Here is a 26,963-nt window from a genome sequence, read left to right on the forward strand (position 1 = left end):
AATGTGTAAATGTCAGATATTGAGCTCAACATATTCGTATTAAGTTTTAGATGATCCTAATCGACTCTGAATCTCAATCAAAATCTGATTAGGCCAGATCTTAGGTCAGACACGATCATTCCTAGATCCGACCCGTTTACATTCTCAAGCACCCCAAGTGCAAAGAGATTAAGGATATGTTTGAAACTGGTAGTGGGATGGAGATTATGCATTTGAAAAGGACAGGACCTCACTTCCCATCCCACCTTTTTCCCATCTACCAGTTTTCAAACGTCGACCACCAAGGTAGTTTAACCTGGTTTTTAACCATTGCATTAACTCTCATTAGTCACAGCTAGAACCTAAGAAAAAGGAGAGGTGATTTTGTTCGGTGTTTTGGAATTTGGACTTGTATGAAAACTAAGAAAAAAGAGGCGGCGGGTTGTGGTTGGTCGGGGTGGGGGGTTGGTGGGGAGAAGGAAGAAGAACATTGAAATAGTAAAAGGAGTGGGGCTGTGGCCTGTAGAGGGCAGTCCCCACATGCAGCTGACGCCAACATGCATTGCGATTACCCTAGTCTGGGGAGGGAATAGAGATGGAGTGCTAAGGCCTAACTCCTAAGGGCGGCCCTCTCCTTTAAAAGGCCCAACACCAGGTCGCTCTTCCCCGCCGCTGCCACCCACCCCCAGAGCCTCAGAGGGAGCCCTCCTTCCAATACTCTAATACCATGGCATCCATCTCCACCATCACCCCTCCTCTCGACCCCAAGACAACACATGAGGAGGAGCAACACACTGGCTCGGACTCATCATCTCGATTGGTAGAGGACAACAAGGTTCCCTCGCCTCTTCCTGTGCGGGTGCGTGACCCTTGCCCCTCCTTTTTTCCTTTGTTGTAGTTCAGTTGTTTGTTTTCCTTTAACGTGTTTTGAAGAATGATCGTCTTTAGTTGGGTAGTTGACAATTTTGTGTTTGGGTGACATTGCTCTGTACTCCTTTCTATCCGTTAGCTAACTGATGGGGCTTTTCCCTTTTCTTTTCTTTTTGGCCCCCTTTTCATGAGAGAAGAAGGTCAATTACTTGGTTTTTTCCGTGTCTTGAGTATAAATTGGTGGCCTTGTTATGGATACTTTTTCCCTATTACTGGGCTGGTGCGGGGTTTCGATGAAGGCTCTAGTTTGTGGGTGCCAAGATATCTGTCTAAGGAATGGTTTCAGGGCCTTCATATCGTTAAACGGAAAAGGGTTTAGATCACTGTGTGGACGGTTTATTTTCGGTGGTCGATTTCTGGGCTCGTGGCGCGCGCGCGTGTCACGAAGCAAAGCTCCCATGATGGGGTGTATGACCGGGCTTGGTGATCCATTCCATCCACCCCAGCAAGAATCTCCTCTGTTCACCTCTCAACCATAGGGGGTCGATCGCCGGCCTGTCACGTACCAACTACCTGATCCCGTCTCTTTTCGATTACCTTAGTGATAATGCAACACATCACTGAAGCGTGATTTCTTGGCGATTCAATCTTTCAGTCTCCAAGACGCAAATAGATTAGAATCCAAACTGTTGTGGATTGACGGTGTCCATGAAGGAATGATATAGGAATACAAAGTGCACACACTTCCGGTTGATACAAATAGCATGCCTGTTTTTGTGTTGAGGAACCATATAGCCGCTTTATCTACTAATTTTCATCAAAAGTTGCATGTGATAACCACCCAACTGAACCATGAACATGTCCTGAGAGCTTGTTTTGCACCATATTTCTCAAGCTTATAACAGTTCCCACTTAGACTCATTTAGTCGGAGGGCACTCATTTTCAAAAACTTGCAATCAAAGATCGCTACTACATGTACATGTTTGTGATGCTAAACTGTTTGGTGTCTCGCTTTTGTGGATTGCAAAAGCACTTGAAGACACAGCTCCTGTTTTCCTATTATCATAAGTACCAAATAGCTCCTGTTTGCATGTGTTGTACATTCTCTTTACCCTTTGCAGCTGCATATGAGCCTATTGCTTTGCTGCTTTAGATTGTAACTTCCAGAGTGGAGGTTGGGGACAATGATGGTTTCCAAAATTGAACTCTTCTCATAGCCATAGATGAATGAACACCATGATGGTTTAGTTTGAGAATCCAGCTCTGCAAAATCATGCCTGATTATTATAGTATTTGTGGGAGCCAAAAAGATCAAGGTGACGTAGTGGTAACTATGAAGGGCTTCTGTATATTTAGAAGTAGCATACTAGCATAATTTATAAAGATATCAAGAGGGGAGGATTGGGGCTCACAATGTTTTAGTTCCCAAGTTTTTATTTTTATTTTTTTGAAGATTTCCTGGAGACTAGGAATAGTCACTCTGTGATGCTTTTTCAGAATGTAGATTGGATTCATTTCTGCCTAACATGTGGCATTTTCGAATGTCAAATACAGGAGTACGTAAAAACAAACTTTAACTAGGTATTGGATAAACATTTTTTCTAAAACTCATGTTGAAAAAGGGCTATGTTCTGAGGATATTCATTTGGTCACTGTAGTTTGGAACTATCCAACTAGGCATGAATAGGCGGGCTGTCCGAGAGAGGCTATCACCGCCTGTGTTTGGTTCAATATCGATTGAAACCAGATAGCAAAACCAAGGCCACATATATACTACAAAAAAATAGGACTGGACAATGGACCGGGAGGCCCACTGGTAGCCTATAACCCAGCCCTTCTGGGCCCAGCTTGGTCCTGGCTTTTGAACTAGGGCACGACCGGAACAGGGCCTATGCTAGGCCCGGATTTTAGCGGTCCAAAAACGGGCTGACATGGGCCAGCCTGACTCACCTATATATATATATATATATATAGACACACACACACACACACAGTCGGACCCTCTTTCGTCAGACGAAAGTTGAACGTGTGGTGCAATGCCGCACACCTTTTTTTTGTTTTTAAGACGTTTAGCAGCTGTTTTGAACCGCCGTTCGCACAATCAGAGGTGCGAAATGGACCGATGTATCATCAGACACTTTGTCTAATGATACACCCTACTATATATGGGTTAAAGTTTGTTATAGTCATTTGTATATCCAAATAACTTTGCAAACTCACTTTTCTATTTTTTTTTGTGTCCAAACAGCCCCATGGATGTGATCCACATGTTGCTTTTAGTGGGAACCAGCTATTGAATCCCCAGGATCCCATTTGTGAACAAGTATTTCCAACAATGCAAAAACCAACGTCTGTAAATGCATGTTTTTTCATTGAAAAAGTATGTTTTTCGACTAAAAAAGCATGTTTTTCATTGAAAAACGTGATCTAAGAGGACGGTTTCCACTAAATTGATCATGCTGAACACATCTATGATGTTAGATCGAGTCACAACGACAACTAGATTGTACTTATAATCTACTATATATATATGATAGTCACAGATATTGATGATATTTTCAAAATATCATGATATTATCGCTGTAAATTCAACAAATGATAGTATAGGCAAAATATCGTGACATTTTGAAAATATCGCCAATTTGATAATATTGCAATATTATCACTAGAATATCACAATATTATCAATTAGTTTTACTGTTTTCATTTATTTTTTATATTTTTACTTATTTTTTTATTATTTATGTATTTTTTGTCTAAACATGATATTTTCTTACTTATTTTTTAAGCCCCGAGATTTATCACCAAACCTATAATATCGCGAGAAATAGCTGACCATATGATATTTGTGACTATATATATATATATATATATATATATATATATATATATATATATAGAGAGAGAGAGAGAGAGAGAGAGAGAGAGAGAGAGAGAGAGAGAGAGAGAGAGGAATGGGTGTGCATGACTTAGGTGTGCAAGTCTCCAGTGCATTGATGTTAGTCATCTTTTTCCTGTGATCCAACTGTACGGATGTGTTCAACATGTTTCATTTGCTAGGAACCAGCCCTTGGTTTGTGTTTTCTTAGTGAAAAAGTGGTTTTATAATGTTATAAATTTAAAAATTTGTGGTTCATTGATTTTTCAACCCTTGAAAAAACTACTTGCATGTTGGAATCAGATGATTCAAAAGCCAGTTCCTACTAATTCAACCATGTAGAACACATCTGTACAGTAAGAATTAAAAAAAAAACAAAAAAAACTTTGGTGAAATTTTGAGTACATTCCTTGCCTACATATACATCTGTCACTACAAGAAAAATGCGTATTAGCGATGGTCGCTATCCGTTGCCAAATCCGTCGCTAACGTGTTTAGCGACGGATAACGTCTGTCACATAACCCTAGTCGCTAAACTGCGACAAAATTTATCTGTCGCCAATCTGTTGCTGCTTAGCGACAGATTAGCGGCGGATCATGTCCGTCGCTAAATAGAGACTAATTTGGTTATGTGACGGAATTTAATCTGTCGCTAATCCGTAACAAGGGATATATATCCGTCGCAAACCAACGACTGATTTAAATTGGCGACGGATAATATCCGTTGCTAATCCGTCGCTAATTTTAAAAAAAATTTTAATTTTTTTTTGAAATATTCTGAAACTCGAGAAAAAATTCTCGTTATACAATTCATATAACCTGCTTATAAAAGACAAAGTACACATAAAAAATACATATACAGGTGAAACAAATTTAACACAAGTTCTAAGTTAAACAACCAAATACAGTCCTTGCCAAGTTATAATTAGTTACAAGTACGTCAAACAAATTAAACACATGAATCTAATCCTCGCCAAGATTCTGGGCATCATCTTCTTAATTTTCTCGATCTGCCCCTCCCTCAGCTCCTCTACGCTGATCATCACCAGCATCCTACAAGAGAACCAAAATGTTAGTATTTATAAACAAAATATAATGAAATAAATTATATGCAATGCACCTAATCTAATGCAACAAAGTAAATGACTGAATGGCACATAGACTAGCAATAAACTGAAGGACATTAACAAAATTCAAATATGTGTAGAATTCAGATATGTGTTCTAAGACTGAATTTTTTTTATAGTGATTCAATCATGCACATATCTGTTCTAAGGTTGTCAAAGAATGTCACAGTGATTCACACATGCATATATGGTTTATAAGGCTGTCAAATAAATGTGTTATGTATCGCAATCATGCATATGTGGTACAAGGTAGTAAAAAAACTTCCACTGTAATGAAATCATGCTTATATGTGTTCTAATGTTGTCAAAAAACTTTCATAGTGATTCAATCATGCTCATATGCATTTTAAGGCAGTAAAAAACTTTCATATTGATTCAATCATGCATATATGTGTTCTAAGGAAAATTTTATAGTAATTCAATCATGCATACGTGTGTTCTAAGGCAGTAAAACAATTTCATAGTGATGAAAGCATGTTTGTTGAAAGAATGTAGCAATCCCTAACAAGGATTGTTTCTTCAACACTCACAAAGAGGATTTACGAAACAAAGGCATTCACACAAAAGAGCTCACACTCGTACACAATACCCCAAAAAGGGTATACCTAAAATGAAGAACAAGATTTCATAAACTTGGGAGAGAACTCCCACAAGAACAAAGAACAAAGAATTACTTTACAAGGGGAAACAACCCCATATTTATAGAAGAAGGGGAGAGGAGCCTCAAGGGAGCCATTGGACTCCCAACAACTCTATTAGAGCTGTTGGGAGCCCAACGGCTCCCTTGGAGCTGCACCTTTTTGACTTGGTCAAAAAGGCCTTTTTGACTAGTCAAAAAGGTGAAGCCTAAAGGTGTCCTAAAATTGGGTATTAAGTGAGTTCTAGTTGGGTTTAAACTAGAACTAAACTAACTAAAAGAAAGAAAAACATCACAAGGGATTACATGAGCTGTCTATGAGATTATATATGAGATATGAGTTGTCTATGAGATTACATATTTTAACACCCCCCTCAAACTTACGGTTGGATAACCGAAAGTTTGCCTAAGAGAGTGAAATCTAGGAGCAACAAAAGGCTTGGTGAAGAAATCAGCCAGCTGGTATTCTAAAGCAACATAGGGAAGATTGATGGTGCCGCGCAAGAATTTCTCCCGAACATAATGACAATCCATTTCTATATGCTTGGTACGTTCGTGGAATGTCCGATTGCTTGCAATGTAGATAGAGCTCTTGTTGTCACAACACATGTCAAATGCTTCTGAACTTTCAACTCCCATGTCGGAAAGCAGTCGTCGAAGCTAGACTACTTCCATAGTTGTAGTAGCCATTGCTCTGTATTCAGTCTCTGTTGATGAAAGTGATACTTTCTGTTGCTTCTTACATCTCCATGAGATCAATGATTCCCCCAAGAAAACACAAAAACCTGTCATTGAATGACGATCATTCAGATCACCTCCCCAATATGCATCAGTATAAGCAAGAAGCTTGAGATTAGAAGAAGCAGACAAAAATAGACCCCGAGATATAAATTTTTTAATGTATCTGATAGTTCGCAAAACTGCTCCCATATGAACAGAGGTTGGAGCATGTTGAAATTGACTGACTGTATGGACATGTGTAATGTCAGGTCTTGTAATGGAAATGTATGACAAAGCTCCGACGAGTTGTCTATACAGAGTTGGGTTTTCAAGAGGTTCTCCATCATCACTTTTCATCTTGACATTTAAAACTTCTGGAGTGTCCACATGTCTTTCATCTGAAATGCCTGACCTGACAACAATATCCCAAGCAAACTTAGATTGTGTTAACAAATATCCTCTAGAAGAATAAACAACTTCTATACCAAGAAAGTACTTTAAGAAACCCAAATCACTCATTTCAAAGTGAGTTTTGAGAATTTTTTTAATATTGCACACGCCCTGTTTGTCACTGCCAGTGATGATCATGTCGTCGACGTAGAGAAGGAGGATAATGATACCTGCATTAGAATTCTTAACAAACAAAGCAGTGTCAGTAAGACAAGATTGAAAACCAAAATCAAGCATCACCTTGCTAAATTTATCATACCAAGCCTTCAGAGCTTGTTTAAGTCCATATAAGGCTTTATTTAGACGGAAAGTTTTTTATTTAGGAACAACAATTCCTGGTGGTGGATCCATGTATACTTCTTCAGTTAAACTGCCATTTAGGAACACATTCTTAACATCCATTTGATATATGTAGCATTGCTTTATAGAGGCAAGGGCAATTAGGATTCTAACTGTGGTCATTCTGGCTACTGGAGCAAAGGTTTCCTCATAATCTATTCCATATTCTTGAGCGTAGCCTTTGGCAACTATTCTAGCCTTAAACCGCTCAAGACTGCCATCACTTTTAGTCTTTACTTTATAAACCCATCGACAACCAATAAATTTCTTGTTAGGCGGAAGTTCTTGTATAGTCCAAGTGTTTGCCTTTTCTAAGGCTTCTAATTCCACTTGCATGGCTTTTACCCATTCCGGTTGAGTTTTGGCTATAGCATAACTGGGAGGTTCTTCGTAGGAGTGAATTAAGGCTATAAAGACTTGAAATTTTGGCGAAAAAGATTTATATGACACAAATTTCTCAAGAATTTTTGAGATCCTAGTAGATTTTCTTGTTGACATCTTGGGTTCTGATTCTACAAAGTACCTTCAAGGGCACATGGTCTTTTTGAGTTTCCTCGTCTAGAATATTGAATGAACTCTTGGTTATCACTAATTGGTTCAATAGGAGAAATATCACTTTAATCATCTTGCTCAACGTTACATTCTTCATTCTTTGAGACTAAATCAAATAGAAAGGAATACTCATCTATTTCTGCAGATGTTTTGGTTTCAAATGGACTTTCATTTTCTAAGAAGGATACATTTCTTGAGACATATAATCTGTTATCTCTAAAGTCAAAACATCTATAACCCTTTTGATAACTTGCATATCCTAAGAAAACACAAGGAATAGCTCGAGAGGAAAACTTATCATTTTTATCTGAGAATACAAAACATTTGCACCCGAATACCCTTAACCTGGAGTAATCAAGAATTTGTTTAAGAAGCTTTTCGATTGGAGAAATATTGTTTAACGACAAAGAGGGCATCCTATTGATGAGATAAACAACAATTAACGCTGCTTTATTCAAGAAAATTTTTGGTACTTGATATGATATGAGGAGGGTTCTTGTTGTCTCAATAATGTGCCTATGCTTTCTTTCAGCTAGGCTATTTTGTTGAGGAGTGTAGGGACATGACTTTTGATGTATAACTCCATATTGATTTAAATAATCTTTGAATTCCTTTGATAGGAATTCTCCCCCTGAATCAGTACGAAATATTGAAATGTCCTCTTTAAACTTATTTTTGACCATATTATGAAAGATTTTAAAATGCGAGAAGACTTCGGATTTATATTTAAGAAAATAAATTCAAGTGTGTCGTGTAAAGTCATCTACAAAGATAGCATAATAAACAAACCCACCTTTTGATATAATTGGTACAGGACCCTAGACATCAGAATGAATCAACTCAAGTGGTCGTGTAGAAACAAAAGTTCTTTTTGGAAAATGTAATCTTTTCATTTTTCCAAGAATACAATTTTTACATGTAAAAGTCTCAAAATTACAAAATTTTTCCATGTTCGGAAAGTGTTGAATCTTGGATATACAAGGATGTCCAAATCTTTTGTGCAAAAGATCCAAATCCAACTTTTGAACATTGCAACACAGTGTGCTCTTGGGAAAATCCAAAAAATCCATGTAGTACAAGCCTCCTTCTCTATGGTCTTCCCCAATCGGCTTCTCTGACTGGTGATCCTGTACTCGACAATTACGAGAGGAGAATAAAACATTACACCCATGATCAATTAACTGAGATACAGATAAAAGGTTTAAATTAAGTTTGGGTATATATCTAATTTTTGGAACACGAAATTTGTTTGAGTTTTGAGAAGAATTTTCAAAACATCCTATTCCCTTAATCTCAAGAGAACTGTCGTCGGCAGTCAAAATGTTTAAACCACTTGAGTTATGATATTGAGACAATAATTCTATGTTAAGGGTCATATGAAAAAATGTACCAGAATCAAGAAGCCAAAGAGGTTTACCTGGATTAGAGATGCTTAATGAAGAGACCGCAACTCCAGCAGATGGGGAAGCTCCTTTAAGAAGTGGTTGAAGTGCCTCCACTAGCTGAGATAATGACATGCTTCCAATAGATGTTTCTTTTGTCTCTTGTTGGGCTTCAACAGTAGCAACCTTCTTTTCATAAGGCTTCTTTAACTTTGGGCAGTACGTCTTGACGTGCTCAGGTTCACGACAATAATAACAAATTACTTCTTTTCTTTCCACCTTACTTCCGTATTTCTCATCATATGTTCTTCCAAAATGTGGAGGTTTATATGGACGAACATGATTCCCTGGTCTTGAAACAACTAAAACTGAGTCATCATCATTTTTTGAGATTCTTTTCTTCAGTCGGTTTTCTTCCATACTCAATTCTTCAATTGTGTCCTCAATAGAGGGAACCTTCCCTCGATAAAGAAGAGCGGACTTGGTTGTCTCAAATTCCAGTCTTAAACCATTAATAAATTGAAAAAATGCTCTGCATTTATTTGATTTTGGCGAAACTCTATCTTGTGGACAATGCCACTTTGGTTCAAGGAGAGTCAATTCTTCCCATAGCTCAGACAAGCTATTATAGTATTCTCTAATACTTTTATCTCCTTGAACCATATTGCGAACATTTTCTTGAAGATTACATATATGGACAACATTTTTAAGAGAATACATTCTCTTGAGATAGTCCCAAGCATCATTAGTGTGTTCAAACTTCGCAAGGCTTGAACACTTCTTTATATCGACACTGGAAATGAGCCAAGACATAATTTTGGCGTGACCCATTCTCCATTCCTTCCACTTTTTCTCATAAGTGGAAACGTCTTTAACTTTTTCTACCTCCGAAAGAGGTATTTTTTTTCCTTCTTCTTCTTTAGTCAGCATTAGTTTAGGTTCCTCATCGGTTTCATCCACTAATCCCCATAGCCCCTTTCCCCAAATGAGGTGCTTCATGATAGAAGCCCATATTACATAGTTAGAATCATTGAGTTTTATGGGCTTAATGGTGACATTATCATTGTCATCCATTTTACAAGCTTAAGAAAGAAAGAAGGGGAGAAGAAGGAAAGAAAAAGAGAGAAATACACCACCATAAGAAGCAAAAACATCTAGTCTTCCAAGCTTCCAAGGCTCCACACAACTAGCCTTTCAAAGAGACTTCTTTCCTTTGAGAAAAACACAAACGACACACTTCCCAATGCACAAGAAGAACTCTAGACTGATTGCTTCTATCAACCTTGCTCTGATACCATGAAAGAATGTAGCAATCCCTAACAAGGATTGTTTCTTCAACACTCACAAAGAGGATTTACGAAACAAAGGCATTCACACAAAAGAGCTCACACTCATACATAATACCAAAAAAGGGTATACATAAAATGAAGAACAAGATTTCATAAACTTGGGAGAGAACTCCCACAAGAACAAAGAGCAAATAATTACTTTACAAGGGGAAACAACCCCATATTTATAGAAGGGGAGAGGAGCCTCAAGGGAGTCATTGGACTCCCAACGACTCCCTTGGAGCTGCACCTTTTTGACTAGTCAAAAAGGTGAAGCCTAATGGTGCCCTAAAATTGGGTTTTAAGTGAGTTCTAGTTGGGTTTAAACTAGAACTAAACTAACTAAAAGAAAGAAAAACATTACAAGGGATTACATGAGCTGTCTATGAGATTGCATATGAGATATGAGTTGTCTATGAGATTACATATTTTAACACTTGTATGTGTTCTAAGGTTGTCAAAAAACTTTCATAGTGATTCAATCATGCATATATGTGTTCTAAGGTTGTCAAAAAACTTTCATATTGATTCAATCATGCATATATGTGTTCTAAGGTTGTAAAAAAACTTTCATATTGATTCAATCATGCATATATATGTTATAAGGCAGTAAAAAAACTTTCATATATGCTAATATCATACTCATATGTGTTATAAGGCAGTAAAAAAACTTTCATAGTGATTCAATCATGCTCATATGTGTTCTAAGGCAATAAAAAAACTTTATATGTGATTCAATCATGCGTATCATGTTTTAAGGCAGTCAAAAAATTTTATAGTGATTTAATCATGCATATATGTGTTATAAGGCATTAAAAAACTTTCATATATGCTAATATTAGGCTCATATGTGTTCTAAGGTTGTCATAGTGATGAAAACATGCTTGTATGTGTTCTAAGGTTGTCAAAAAACTTTCATAGTGATCCAATCATGCATATATGTGTTATAAGGCACTAAGAAAATTTTATAGTGATGAAATCATGCATATATGTGTTGTAAGGTTGTAAAAAAACTTTCATAGTGATTTAATGACACATATATGTGTTATAAGAGTGTCATAAAAATTGTATAGTGAATCAATCATGCATATATGTGTTCTAAAGGTGTAAAAAAAATTCATAGTGAGGCAATCATGCATATATGTATTCGGGGGCGTAGCTAGGATTCATGTGAGGGGGGGGGCAAACAGCAAAAAATTTTATTTGTGCGATAGTCGGGTGTTCGGGGGCAGCGCCCCCGAAAATTTTTTTTTGAGATAAAATAAAAAATGGCTACAATTATTAATAAAAATCTATTTCATATGGACAAATCAAACTATTTGCTGCAGTCAGGGCTGGGCTAGGACTGGGCTGGGCTACAAAAATGGATAAAAATCTATTTCATATGGAATTAGGACTGGGCTTTTTAAAAAAGAAAGAAAGAAATTTAACTGTTTCGGGAGGCAGGACTGGGCTATAGCCCAGTCCTGCCCCCCCTAGCTACGCCCCTATATGTATTCAATCATGCATATACTAGCTTGAAATCTAACAACATGAATCTTTATACCTGACGGGCATCGGAGCTCATGTTGAATGCAGACGAAGTTTCTCTATCCCGAAAAAAGTTGCACAACTCATTATGGACAATGTTGATAATGACTTCATTTAAAAAGTATTACATTTTGTCCTCAAGACGCTGACAGACATGATTCTAAGACATAACAGGGTCAATCGGACGTTGGAAGTTGATGCTGGTAGGAGAACTCTGAGAGCCATGGCTGCAGGAGGCAACGACTGCTGTGGTGTTCATGTTACTCTCAAACCCGAACACACGACCCTTTTTGGGTTCACCAGTTACAGTCACCCATGCTGCAGGATCAAAAGGTGGATGATGAGTGGAGTTATCACTCTACCATTTGTTGCTCGTATGACTCCTACAAAGTAATGATTAGAATATGAATTCATAATTAATAATTATAATATTTATGATAACGTAATTCATAGTAAGTTCTATATTACAATGTTTATTAATACAATAAATACATATCGATGTCACTTTCGTCTTCTCTGATACAAAATCTTCTGTGCTCTTACGTTTATGTGCTTCAACAAACACATCCTTGTAAGACACATTGTCTCATTTTTCTACTTCCTGCAATGTTAAATGATAAAAAAATCAATTAATAAGTATGCAAGAATACTTATAAATTTGAAAATATATATATATATTAATGAGTTACCATTTTCTTTTGGTGGCTCCCAAAAGTCCTAGATCCACCTGTGTGTAGATGGGCATCAGGCATATTCGCTCGGTTTTGTTTAGCCTTTGCTGAGCGGTTTCGAAATTCATTGTTCGCCCACTTGTCGTACATGCCCTCCCAATAATCTCTCCTGATAGTAGAAGGCCCATGGCCCTTCCACTGCAGTGGATCATCTATCCCACCAACTGCTTTTTTTGTTGCAGTCTTCATATTGTGCAGCATATCGGCAAATCGATTGATAGCCACCTTCTGCCACACTACCCTCGCGTCTTTCTTCTCGTGCGCAGTCGCGAAGCGATGAGAAGCTTACAAATACTTTCAGAAAGTTTGCACACATGAGTATAACAAAAAATTAAATATGAAACACATTAGTTATGATAAACGATTGCATACCATGAATGAGGACATTAATCTGTCCAACACCTCCGTCGAGTACTCTTTCCATTGCGCGACCGGTCCTAGAAGATGCTGCAGTAGTAACTTCCTAATTTCTCGTATTACTTCTTTCTGCTCGAACCTCGCACTGCACAGAAATTGATACACATTAACAATGGACTATCGCTATACACTATTTATAAGATAAATATTGGACAAGTGACAATGAAATACTTATGGTCGACTATCGATATACACTATTTGAATGAGTCATCATGTGTCACACTGAGAAGACCCTACATCTGGCATTGTCTCGTGATGTGTATGAGTAGCTGGTATAGGTGGGTCATGTGTAGGCGAAACATCACCTACAAAATAATGAGTTAGAAATTCACACAATGTACATTTAAACTAATCAAATATACAATTATTTAAATGATATACCTATCGAAGCATTGCGTGAAGACGAAGGCTGAGTTTGCCTATCACTGAACCGGGATCCTATAAAGACGATTAACAAGTAATAACGTTTATATCAACATATAAGCAAAAACATAATAAATGCCTATATTTAAATAAAACACAAAGACATTTACCTAATGATGTCCCACGGCCTCCACTTGGTCCTCGACCACTGTGACCTCCACGAACCATATTCTAACAAATAAAAATGTTATTTAGATCAGTTACATGATATGTAATTTCATGGATACATATTCAAATCGAAAATAACTTCATGCAAGCATAGATAACAGTCACATCAAACGTGGCAATACATTCAAATCATTCATAGCATATCAATGTCAAACATGTACCTGCAGTCCGCTAACTACTACCTCATAATTACTACCTCATCAAACATGGCAATACATTCAAATCATTCATAGCACTCAAACATGTATTTTACTAGATCAAGTATGCTTCCTCATCACTTTTACTTTCATATTCTTCTTCCTCCTCCTCTTCGTCTTCTTCTACATTGGGTGTCCATCCACTTGGTATATCATTTGGATCACATTCTTCCATATATGTGCCATTGGATAATGGAGATGTGACATGCAGACCATGTGTGACATCGTGACCATAAGAGAAGTCATACATATCATCTGATTGATAGTAATCACTCTCTTCAGTTAACTTGTCTTCCTGTAACTGATCATACTCGGGGTATAGTTTAGACTTCACCTTACAAACTGCCATCATTCATTTCTATCTGACTTCCTTGTACTCAGATATGAAGTATAGTAAACTTGTTGAGCTTGCGAGGCTAATATGAATGATTCATATGTTCCAAGCCTTGATTTATGATTCACCTCCATAATGCCCGAGGCTTTGTCGACTCTTGTTGCTGTGGGATCAAACCAATGACACTTGAATAAAGTTACACTATTATTTGTGCCTAAGTAAGTCAACTCTATTATTTCTTCTATAACACCGTAATAGTCATGTTCATTTTCACCGTAGCTTCTACCCTTGACGCACACGCCACTATTCATCGTTGACTTGTTGACACCGTAGTCTTTTGTATGTAATATATAACCATTTACGATGTACCCGTTGTAACATTGCACAACTTTGGTCTGACCATTTTGTAAATCACATATTCCTTGATCTTTAACATCACCATGGCAGACCTATAAGCATAAATAATGACTGTGATCACGACCAATTAAGTAACTTATTGTTGTTTACACGAAAAAATGGATGTCATCATCCTTACCAACTCTTTCAACCATGCCACAAACTTATTTTCACGTTCTTTCTGTACTTCTGCATTAGTGAGATGTGAAAGTTTTCTTCGCAACTCCAGATCAAATCGTCTGCACTTAACAAATACTTATATTACCGAACCATGTACGCACGTATCGAACTTAGTGTTACATATTAAATATACTTACTCGATGTATGGGTCGATTGCTGAGCAATTAAAAAGGATATAAATTTGTGCTGTGTCTTGCTCTCGATCTTCCAAGAGTCATGACCGACAACTGCCAAATGCATGCCCAAGTAGTTGAAATATCGACAATTTGTCAGCAATAGTAAATTGTTCTCCATCATCATTACGAGGTGGGAATGTGTAACATGTTGGAATGTGAGGTTCAAAGTATATAGATGAGAAATTTGAAGTATCTTCTAAAGTGTACGCCTTACAAATAGAGTCTTCTACTCTTGCTTTATTTCGAACCTTTTGTTTGAGGTCAAACATGCATATGTCAACAATATACATCTCGGATTACAATAAATTTCTCAATACAATTGAAGAGAAAAATATAAAAAACATATACCTTTTAAATGGGTGCATCCACCGATATTGCACAAGACCACCAACATTTAGTTCATATGACAAATGTATGATCACATGTTCCATAGCATCGAAAAATGCTGGCGGAAATATCTTCTCTACCTGACAAATAGTAGTGACGACAGAATCCTTGAGATTCTTTACCCCAGATACTACAACTTCTGATGCACACAATGTTCTACCCCCCATATAGGTTTGTCTAACATATCATGGAATGCTAAGGGTATCAACAGTTGCATAATGACATGACAATCATGGCTCTTTAACCCATATAACTGTCCCTCGTTTATCTTCACAGCCCGAGCAATGTTAGAGACGTATTCATCTGAAAATCTCAACCGTCTCAACTATTGACATACCTGCTTTACTTGATCTGGTCCAATCACGTACCTTGCCTTTGGTTTTAGTACTTTGCCATTGTACTCTTTGAGTTCTAATTCTGGTCTTTTACATGTTACTTTTAAATCCATACGGGCCTTTGGATTATTATTCGTTTTTCCTTTCACATTCATTACCATATTGAATACATTATCAAACACATTTTTCTCTATATGCATTACATCTAAATTATGTCGTATCAATAAGGTCGACTAATATGATAGTTCCCAAAATATAGATTTCTTTATTCAATTGTGATCCTTCTCAAATTTAAAGAAGGGCGTCGGGCTACGGGCATCTGTTAGTCCACATGAAAAATATCGCAATTTTCTTAAAAACTTTATGCCAGACAACATTGTGGGTGGACCTTCCATTTCAATTGTGCCTGCTCGAAACACATTCCTTTGTCGTCGGAACGGATGGTCGCTGGGTAGAAATCGACGATGACAATCAAACTAGCATGACTTCCTTCTAGGCGTCAATCTAAAAGATTTTGTATTCTCCATACAGTACGAACATGCCAACCTCTCCCGTGTGCTCCAACCAGATAACATACCATATGCAGGGAACTCACTGATTATCCATAGAACATCAACCTTCATATTGAACTTTTGTTTTTTGTGAGCATCGTATGTGAGAACACCGTCATCTTACAGTATTTTCAGTTCATCAATCAATGACCTTAAATATACATCAAGATTTTGGCCCGGAGAAGTCGGACCAGGGATCAATAGAGACAAGAAAAGATTTTGATGCTTCATAAACAAGCTTGGAGGAAGGTTCTATGGGGTGACAAATATCGACCAACACGAGTATGGGGTTGATCTACCCCCAAATGGATTAAATCCATCTGTACATAAACCTAGCCTAACATTTCTCACTTCTATTGCGAAGTTTTGATGAGTATGATCAAAGTGCTTTCAAGCTTCTGCGTCAATAGGATGTGTGATCTTGTCTTCATCATGTCGAACTTTATTTGCATGTCATATCATTTGTTTAGCTATCCTCGAAGACATATACAATCGTTGTAATCTAGGGGTGAGAGGGAAGTAGCAGAGTGACTTGTATGACACTTCTTTTGACCTTGTGCTACCATTTTTTCTTCTTTGGCTTGAACCGAGGATGCTTACATGACGGACATGATTTGTTATTTTCTTGATCTTTAAAATACAACATGCAGTGATTTGGACAAACATTTATCTTTTGATACCTCATATTTAGAGCGTTGATCATAACCTTCGCACGGTAGAGTTTTCTGGCAATTTCTCATCTTTAGGCAACATACTTTTCACAATAAAGCACAGACGATCAAAACATGATTGACTCAAATTATACTCTAACTTCAAATTTAGTAGTTGAAGAACAGCAGACAAAATAGTGTGACTCTCGCAACCATTCTACAGTGGCTCATCAACATATCTAAGTAAGTCATGAAATTTACTAGCTGCATCATTTGTTGCTTCTTCCTCTACCCCAGTTGGTGCATCACTATGTCCCATAGCAGAACCCATTTCTGGTCCTGCGACATCAAATGTCAAATCCACATATGGATTATCGTGCACCATATACACTCGTGCATCAAAATTATTCCAAAATTCTTTATCATGAAGCGTCAAATTCTGATAATCACTAACAAAACCCTTCTTGTATAGGTGATGTCTAACGCAAGAGGTTCTACGAATCGATTGTTCTTACACATCGTGCAGGGGCATCTGGTCCGACCGGTGGGATCCACTGTACTAATACTTGTCGTTGCGAATTCAATAAAACTGTTAACACCATTCATATATTCATGCGACACCTCATTATCAACTATCCTACGGTACATCCATTCACGATTCACAGCCATTTTGTCATATAATGTTACAGATATTATCATCACCAGTTAAAATAGAATCATAATAATGCTATGATGAAAAAAATATCTAATTAATCTATTAATTCTTGTTTGGTGATTGTTTGTGAGCAATTTTTTTTCCAGTTAATACGTAAATTTTCTTCTCGTTTATACTATATACATGCTTAACATAAAATGCAATTCCATGAACTATTATGCATACATTGATAATTCAATATTTTTTTGTGTAACACCATCACATCATATTTATACACATCACGAGGATATTTAGAAATATGAAATCACATTCCATAAAATGATACATTCATTTGAAGCATGTTTTCATGATACAAATTCACATGGAAGGCATAATCAAATAGAAATTTACATTGTACAATTTCACATGCAAACATGGATACAGTCACATCAAACATTGCAATACATTCAAATTATTCATATCAAAACAATGTCAAACATGTACCTGCAACAAACACACTCCAATATCCCGCTAACTACTACCATGCTTAGCATGAAATCCGAACTCCAAAATAAGAGCACTTCTATTTTTATACATTAAAATCATGCTCAGCATGATCTTCAAACTCCATCAAAGCAGTCCTAGTTATCCACAACTAAGTGAGTGTGTGAACAGAAAAGTGTTGCATCGAAGAAATTAAATAACATATGATGTGCTTGCATCACTTACTCACCACCGGTATTTACCCGATTTGCATTTTGCTTGTTTATTTTCGCATAACATTTTAAGTTGCATGCGATGCTTAACATTAAGCACCGCACATTTTTGCTCTGTTACGTACCTGCAATGCATATTACTCTTGCCCGCTAAAGACAAAGACACAAGAAAGTACTAGCCCGACAGAGCAAACACAATGGTAGGGGGTGGATCTCCCTGCCGTTGTTGCTTAAACAAGGGCAGAGGGCGGGAGCCCCCTATCGAAAAGTACCAGCGGTAGGGGTGCGAGGCCCCCCTGCCGGTCGAGCAAACAGAACGGAAGGGGGGGGGGGGGGGGAGGATCCCCTACCGCTGTTGCTTAAAAAAGTGTAGGGGGGCCTGCAAGCAGATCCCCCTATCGTTGGAAAATACCAGCGGTAGGGGGGCTCCCGCCCTTGCCGGCAGAGCAAATAGAACGACAGGGGGGGGGGGGAGATCCCCCTGCCGCCCTTGCTTAAACAAGGGCAAGGGGGATGCCCCTCCTGCTAGAAAATACTAGCGGCAGGGGGGCGGATCCCCTGCCGCCCTTGCTTAAACAAGGGCAGGGGGTCCGCCCCCTTGCCGGAAAATAACAACGACAGGGGGGGGGGGTGGATCCCTTGCTTAAACAAGGGCAGGGGGGTGCCCCCCCCCCTGCCAGAAAATACCAGCGGCAGGGGGGGCGGATCCCTTGCCGCCCTTGCTTAAACAAGGGCAGGGGGGTCCGCCCCCCTGCCGGAAAATAACAGCGGCAGGGGGGGGAGGGGGGTGGATCCCCTGCCGCCCTTGCTTAAACAAGGGCAGGGGGTGCGCCCCCCTGTCGGAAAATAACAACGGCAGGGGGGGGGGGGGTGGATCCCCTGCCGCCCTTGCTTAAACAAGGGCAAGGGGGGTTCGCCCCCCTGTCGGAAAATAACAGCAACAAGGGGGGGCGCGATTCCCTGCCACCCTTGCTTAAACAAGGGTAGGGGGGTTTGCTCCCCTGTAGAAAAATAACAGCGGCAGGAGGGCGGATCCCCTGCCACCCTTTGCTTAAACAAGGGCAAGGGGTCTGCCCCCTGCCAGAAAATAACAGCGACAGGGGGGGGGGATCCCCTGCCGCCCTTGCTTAAACAAGGACAGGGGGTCTGCCCCTACCGAAAAATAAGATCGGCAGGGGGGGGTGGATCCCTACCAGAAAATACCACCGGCAGGGGGACAGGTCCCCTGTCGACAAGTTAGAAAGAGGGACAGAGGGGAGGCGTAGGTATGGGAGGCGAGCTCACCAACGTACTTTCTTGTCGGTGGGTCGCCAGAGAGAGGGGGTGGTCGGCGAAAGAGCGGGGGCGGAGATGGCCGGGGCGGTTGCCGGAGAGCAGCACAGGGGTGGTCGGTGGAAGAGCAAGTGCAGAGATCACCAGATAGCGGGAGGTGGACGGGGCAGTTGCCGGATAGAGAGAGGTGGCTGGGGCGGTCGCCGGAGAGCAGGAGGTGGCCGGGGCGGTCGCCGAAGTGCGGTAGGTGGTCGAGGCGAGCAGCGTGGGGGTGGTCGGCGGAATAGCGGGTGCGGAGAGGGCCGGGGCGGTCGCCGGAGAAAGGGAGGCGGCCGGGGCCGTCGCCAGAAAGCGGGTGGTGGCCGGGGCGGTCACCGAAAAGCGGGTGGTGGCCGGGGCCGTCGTCGGAGAGCGGTAGGTGGCCGGGACGAGTAGCGCGGATGAGAGAGAGAAAGAGCAAACACAATTTCGTGCCCTAGATGGGCGTTTTACGTCGAAAATTAGCGACGGATTCGCGATGAAACAATTCTGTCGCCAACACCGACGCTAATTAGCGACAGAATAATATCCGTCGCTAAGTTCCGGCATATTTTGCGACGGAATAATATCCGTCGCTAAGTAGCAACAAATATTATTCCGTCGCTAATCCCGCAACTAATTCCAATTTTAGGGATGACTCGTTTTCTCTTGCTAATCCGTCGCAAAATTGCTTCGGATTATTTCCGTCGCCAATTTCCGTCGCTAATTGACGTTTTTCTTGTAGTGTGTCCACACTCACCCCTTACCCCACCCAGTCTGGTTTAGACCCATGGGCCTAACAGGCGGGCCATAGGTTTAGCCTTAGGTCTGGGTCTGACCTGAATTGGGCTGATCAAGCCCATCCAAAAAGCGGGCTGGGCTGGCCCGGTCCAGCCTATTGTCCAGCCCGACTGAGGAAATGCACTATAATTACAAGTGCTCCACATATTTGTGGCTATAAAGAGAGTAACAGGGCAGGAAAGTGTCAGGCATGCAAATGCGCACCATGTGTTGTAAAAAAGACCTTTTAGCGGCGGTTTCAGACCACCGCTAAAGGTTGTTTTAACTCAGAATTATCGCACGCTCATCCGACGACATTACTCCCATCTCTCTCTCTATATATATATATAAATGCTGATCCTTTTTTTTTCAAAATTATCATGTTTTTAAGGGATTTTTTTTCTTTCATTTCAACATTAGTGACTACTTTCAAAAGGCCCTTATTAGTGATTTAGTGATAATATCTCACAAATAGGTGCGCTCTATGCAATGCAGTACCTAGTTTGATTTGCATATTCATCATATATATATAAATCCATGACTGTATTCTGTGGTAACAAAGAATCTTCTTGTAACTCCACAAGAGCCATTGTTGTAATTTTCAGTTAATCTGGTTTTTGTGCATGTCATTCTATGACTAGTTGCTTTCTTTACTGGTTTATGTGGATGTCCATGACTGTAGCATGCATAAACATGTATGGGAGGAAAGGGATGGAAGGTCATACTAAGTTATATGCTCCCAAGAAAATGTGGCACACAGAATACCTGACTCTTTTCTTGAGGTTTGGACACCATCATGATAGTATCTTGTCATTCTTTCTGCAGGCCTAAAGGGGTTTGACTGACATTTTTTATTTTTCTTTCAATTTTCCACTGCCCTTTTCTTTATTGTTGACTGTATAGGCCATTGATATTAATATATGATCATAGTTGTAACTTCCTGGAAAATCCCAGGAATCAGTTTATTTCATAAGTGAATGGTCTATACTTTTGGAGTTATGCATTATTTATGCTACAATATGAAAATCTTTTCACGTTTTTTCTTGTTGCATCTCTATCCTAATGCTTCTACAGAGAAAAAAACTACAATAAAAATTCTGCTATTTGTGTAAGATCTTTGGTGTCAGAGATCTGCTTTATATCCTTGTATGTTCTTAGTTGTTTTGGTGCTGCAAGGTTTGCTGGGTTCTCTTCCTTGCATTTTCAGCTTAAACATGGCCTTTTATGCCAACTAGTTCTTCCCTGGCTTCATGGTGGATCCTAAGGGTGAAAGTATCTTATAAATATTTTGAGTGCCATATTTTAAATAGTAAAGTTCATTTATGTATAGCGGTGATATGGTGATTGAATAATGTAAAAAAGACAGTGGGAATTAGCAAAAACAGCCTAGGGAAAAAATTAACTATAATTTTATGGGTGGTGTCAGAAAATTCTGTGAATATTTTTCCTCGTGCAATCATTCACCTTCCATGTGCATATCAATTGACATAGTATGTGTCTCTGCTAAATTATTGCACGCTATGCAACTTCTACCAGAGAAGAGCCAAAGTAGTGATGAATAAACTTTGATGTTTTTGGATTTTCCGGTACATGGTGATCTAGATGAATTAAGATGGTTGGAGATTGCTTTAAGTTTGGGGAGCAGTGTTTTATGTTTTCTTGAACAGTTCTATGACAAAAAATTTAAGTGATGGAAGTCGACCGCTATAATTTATTTGAGTTTTTATGCTGTTAGTCACGTGAGACTCTTCGACCAATAGCACCTTGAGCGAAATGTGTACGGTGGTTGTTTTGCTTAACAAAATAACCCTTATTGGTGTTCGCAGTTGTGAATTGTTCCAGTATCACGTTAATCTTGAGTCAGGTCCTAGAGTTTGTGTTTCTTATAATAGTTACTCTGCCCTCAAGTATCACTGGTAAATGAGCTGAACAAGCTAATCTTGCCTTGTTCAAGCTTGGCTTATTTTGGTGTAATACAAGGTCAATCTCGAGCCTGAGCTCAAGCCAAGTACGAGCCAGGCCATTTGAGTGAAAAAGGTATAGTTTTTTATGAGGTACAAAGAGAAAACTTGAACTCACAGGCTTGGTTATATAAATATTAAAAAAAAAAAGTAAAAAAAGAATGATAAACAGAAGAATCGAACACCCAGCTTCTCCTATTTAAGCAAGTTTTAGCAGTCAATTCATCTTTACATTGTTGTATCATGCAATATCCTACAAAAACAGGCTTGTATTTATTCTCGTCTCTATCATTGGTATGGGCAGGTCTCCAAGCGCTTGGAGAAATTTAAGACTACCATCTTCAGTCAGATGAGCATGCTTGCCATCAAACATGGGGCAATAAACCTTGGTCAGGGCTTCCCCAACTTCGACGGCCCAGAATTTGTCAAAGCGGCAGCAGTCGAGGCTATAAAAGAAGGAAAGAATCAATATGCACGTGGCCATGGTGTTCCTGTTTTGAATGCTGCAATTGCCGATAGGTTCAAGAAAGATGCTGGCGTGACTGTTGACCCTGAAAAAGAAGTCACTGTCACTTCTGGATGCACCGAGGCTATAGCTGCGACTGTGCTCGGCTTGATAGATCCTGGCGATGAAGTCATCCTCTTTGCTCCGTTCTATGATTCGTATGAGGCAACTCTGTGCATGGCTGGTGCAAAAATCAAGACCGTCACCCTCCGCCCACCTGAATTTGCAGTCCCCACTGAGGAGTTGAAGACCGCATTCTCTAAAAATACCCGTGCCATTATAGTAAACACCCCGCACAACCCTACTGGGAAGATGTTTACCAGGGAAGAGCTTGATCTCATTTCGTCCCTCTGTGTTGAAAACGACACTTTGGTGTTTGCAGATGAGGTTTATGATAAACTGGCATTTGAGGCCGATCACATCTCCATGGCTTCACTTCCGGGCATGTATGAAAGGACGGTGACGCTGAACTCTCTTGGGAAGACTTTTTCGTTGACCGGTTGGAAGATTGGATGGGCCATAGCACCTCCTCATTTGTCATGGGGCTTGAGGCAAGCACACTCATTTCTCACATTTGCCACCTCAACCCCAATGCAGTGGGCTGCTGCTGCAGCCCTACGGGCACCTGATTCGTACTATGAAGAGCTCAAGAAAGACTATAAGGCTAAGAAAGAGATACTGGTGGAGGGGCTCAGGGCGGTTGGGTTGACTGTGTACCCTTCACGTGGGACCTATTTTGTGGTCGTGGACCATACGCGGTTTGGGTTTGAGAATGATATCAAGTTTTGCGAGTATCTAATTCGAGATGTTGGCGTGGTCGCGATACCCACCAGTGTATTTTACCTCAACCCAGAGGATGGGAAGAATCTGGTGAGGTTTACGTTTTGCAAGGATGAGGAAACGTTGAGGATGGCCGTTGAAAGGATGAAAGAGAGGCTTAGGTGATCGTGCACTATGGCTCGGTTCATGTAAGCATGGTGGCCTTAGCGCTTTTATGTTCGTGGCAAAGAACTCGGAAGCTATCTGAACCTGTTGTTATTTGCAAATTCTTATTATAACTCATCTTCGGAATTAGTTGACGCTAATCAATCTCATTATCGAATAAAGTTTAATCATCAAATTTATGTTTCTGTGCAATTTGAGCGTGCCTGATATTTGTGTCTACTCAAGTCGTCCAGATTTTGTCGTGGTTCTAGTAGAAGTAACCAACTCGTTTGTGAAGCCATTCGGTTTCACTGTTTAACCTGAATCTGCTTCAGATAATTTGACTATGTGCAGAGGGAGATGCAATTCCAAATGCTTGTAGCAGACAACAACCTAATAAATTCAAAAATTTATTAACGGTAGCTGATGGTTTCAAAAAAAACAAGGCTGCGCTTTGTGAGCTAGAGAGGTCGAGTGAATTTATGGAGTAGAAAAAGTGGCAAATGTTACATTTTGCCTCAAGTACCTCTTAAATTCCTCAAATATCGTCTCTACTCCTTTTTTCCGGTAGCAACCATTAGTAGTTCAGTTTGGCTGCACTCAAACCCAATTTCTCAATTCCAACCTCAACAACCCGCTCTCAGAGACTTCGCTCTTCCACTAGACCTGGTGGCAGCAACTCAATGGATTGAAAGGCTCCTGTTTAGTTTCGTTTGTTGGCTTGGTTTTTTAACCAGGCAAAACACTATTTTGATTAAGTCGTTGGCTGATTAGATTAATTATGAAAGAAAAAAAAACAGATCGTCTTTTTTTGTTCTTTCACTACTGGCTCAATTCGAGTTATACCATGTTTGCCAAAAACTGATGAAAATATAAGATAAACAGCTCCAAAGATTACATTCCTACTGCTTAGGATAAATGTAATCTTTATTATTTATATTTTCCTCTAAATTCAACCTTCCTGGAAGAAGAGAAAAAGGAAAAGAAAAGAAAAGGCAAAACAAGAAAAATAAATGAAAAAGGCAGTTCAACTGAAGTTCCACAGACTGACATCAACTTCATCGCACTCTTCCACCATTGGGAGAGAGAAGAAATGATCTACACACTTGGGTGAATGTAAAGCATCACAGTCAATCCACGCATCGATCTCACCCTCTCCAAGATAGGAAGGCAAAGAAGGGACTGAGGTTGGTGGAGGCGGTAGCTGCGGTGGTGCTGGCAGAGTTGGTGAATGGGAAGCAGACTTATGGTCAGCGGAAGAGCAACATGAAGCAGAAGCGGAAGCAGCTGCAGCAGCAACTCTTTGAATGGATTTGGGAGATAAGAGTGAGTCGGGGAATCTATCAATGGCGATGGTCGCCGACTCGGGGAAATTGAAGGAAGCGGAAGAGCCTTTGAGACAGAGAAGTGCAGCGTCGTAGGCTCTAGCAGCAGCTTCTGGCGTGGCATAAGAGCCCAACCAGATGCGGGTCTTCTGATGCGGTGCTCTAATTTCAGACACCCAAGATCCCCAACTCCTCATCCTAACGCCCTTGTACCTGCTGCTGCTCTGTATGCCTGCGTACTTCACCATGGTCTTCAACGGAAAGAATACTGAACAATGTCACACGATGAGAGAGAGTCGATGGGGACGTGCCTCTCTCTCTCTCTACATATACACATAGAGCTAAAAGATGGGCAACATAGGGTGCCTGGAGGCAGCTTCCTGGAACGGAGTGAGGGGCACTTCCAGCCATACTTAATTAGCTGTTGCATTACTGGCTCCCACGCCGCTGCTGCCGATTCTGTACGCGTCTCTCTTGGGTGGCAAGCATCTCTCACTCCCAGGGTCAGGGTTTTGATTTATATAATTTGTTTAAATTTAGAAAGGTTTTAATATTCGATACAATCGACAGCACCTAGAATCTATATACTTAGCACAATTATTTTTGTTATTTTTTTTATCAAATTTATCCTATAGATGTCATGTATAGGTTTCAATCCAAACGGATCGGATTGGGATAAGCTAAATACATGGGAGAGTCGGATTTGGATATGTTGGAACAGCCAAAATTAAATCACAAAACCCAAATACTGGATCCGACCCATTTGCATCCCTATGTTTCATTTCGTAGGAATCAGCTTTTGGATTGCAAGAATCTGATGTGTGTATACTTTTTTCTGTGATGCAAAAATCAACGGTCATAGATGTATTAATTTTTTTTTCTTAACATATTTTTTTGTCAAAAAACACAACCTGAAGTTCAGTTTTTACTAAATTGTCGCCAATATTATCCAAATATTGCCTATTGTAAAAACGTCATGATATTAACCTCGTAAGCACATGATAAAAAACACTTTTCAGTTTTAATTTTTTATATTTTATTTTATATAATTTATATATTTGCATATTTTATATTTGCTGGCATTTCTAGAGATTTAACAGAAAAATATATCACAAGATTTTCCCTTGTCAAGAAAATCCTGATACCATGACTTGTAACGTTGATGTAAACGAATCCATGATCCAAAATTGCAGGTTCATGACGATAAGTGGGATTGACATGGTCAATTTTTTTTATCATGCTATCAGACTAAAACAACTTTTTAGATGTCCTAAAGATTTAATTGAGATGTAAGGTCTGGTTTACCACTATATATTAGGGGTGCCAACGGGTCGGTTTTACCCAGACCAAACCCTATAAGGTTGGGGTATGGTGATAAATAATAAGACCTGATTAAGACCCATTCGGACCTGAAGGTCCAATTAATACATGGATCTGGGTATAGTTTGTGAAATTTTATACCAGACCTGGGCCCAACCCGAGTTTCAATTAAGACCCACAGATTTTCAATGTAAAAATGATAAAAGATATTATTTTATATCGGGTATGGTCCGGGTGTGGTTCATGTAGCTCTTATCGAGTCCGGGTATGGTTTCCCTTATAGTAGACCTGAGTGCGGATCCAATACCATACCTGAAAGTCAGGCCCAAGTCTGGTTCTACTTGGTCCGAATCAAGCCCTACCGGTTGACACCCCAACTATAGATATGCATAAAAAATTTAGGGTAGTTAAAGTTTCAACCTTTTATTTGCAAAATCTCACCATTGAAATTAAAAGACAGCTTGTTCTTTTTTAAATTGGGGTCCACTTCAAGTGAGATCCGAGATTTGTGAAGTAGTTTTCTGTAAAGAAAGATGCGGCATGACAAGTATGTGATAAAAATCCAAAATAATTAATGAACTAGTAGAAACTTAGAAAATGTAAGATTAATACTTACCGAGTTTGAATTCTTCTTACATCTTTGGCTTATACACTGGAATTGAGCAAAGTCTCTCCTTTGGACAGAGATGATAGAGGATGACTTTAAACTCGGTTCGACCGAGCTTCCGTGTAAGATGTTACTCTAAAGTCTTCAATGGGACAGAACCTCC

General features: G+C 39.6%; 1 protein-coding gene and 1 pseudogene across 1 annotated transcript; one reads left to right on the plus strand and one right to left on the minus strand.

The window, feature by feature from the left end:
* The first annotated feature begins 411 nt into the window (after positions 1-411).
* LOC149812570 (uncharacterized) lies at positions 412-23,744 on the plus strand. Its single transcript, XM_089993955.1, has 2 exons — positions 412-838; positions 22,424-23,744. The coding sequence occupies exons 1-2, from the start codon at positions 707-709 to the stop codon at positions 23,567-23,569; spliced, it is 1,278 nt and encodes a 425-aa protein (XP_089850081.1). The 5' UTR covers positions 412-706; the 3' UTR covers positions 23,570-23,744.
* Positions 23,745-24,575: 831 nt separating this feature from the next.
* On the minus strand, positions 24,576-25,121 carry LOC149812571 (ethylene-responsive transcription factor ERF014 pseudogene; annotated as a pseudogene).
* Positions 25,122-26,963: the final 1,842 nt, after the last annotated feature.

Source organism: Nuphar pumila, chromosome 17 (genome assembly GCF_984573655.1).
Source record: "Nuphar pumila chromosome 17, dmNupPumi1.hap1.1, whole genome shotgun sequence".
NCBI classification, from domain to species: domain Eukaryota; kingdom Viridiplantae; phylum Streptophyta; class Magnoliopsida; order Nymphaeales; family Nymphaeaceae; genus Nuphar; species Nuphar pumila.

What these genes read in the sequence shown, in the direction of transcription:
- LOC149812570 (XM_089993955.1), top strand. Translation starts at nt 707, where the DNA reads ATGGCATCCATCTCCACCATCACCCCTCCTCTCGACCCCAAGACAACA. An exon ending in CCTCGCCTCTTCCTGTGCGG is followed by an intron (nt 839 to 22,423) that starts GTGCGTGACCCT and finishes TGGTATGGGCAG; the next exon opens with GTCTCCAAGCGCTTGGAGAA.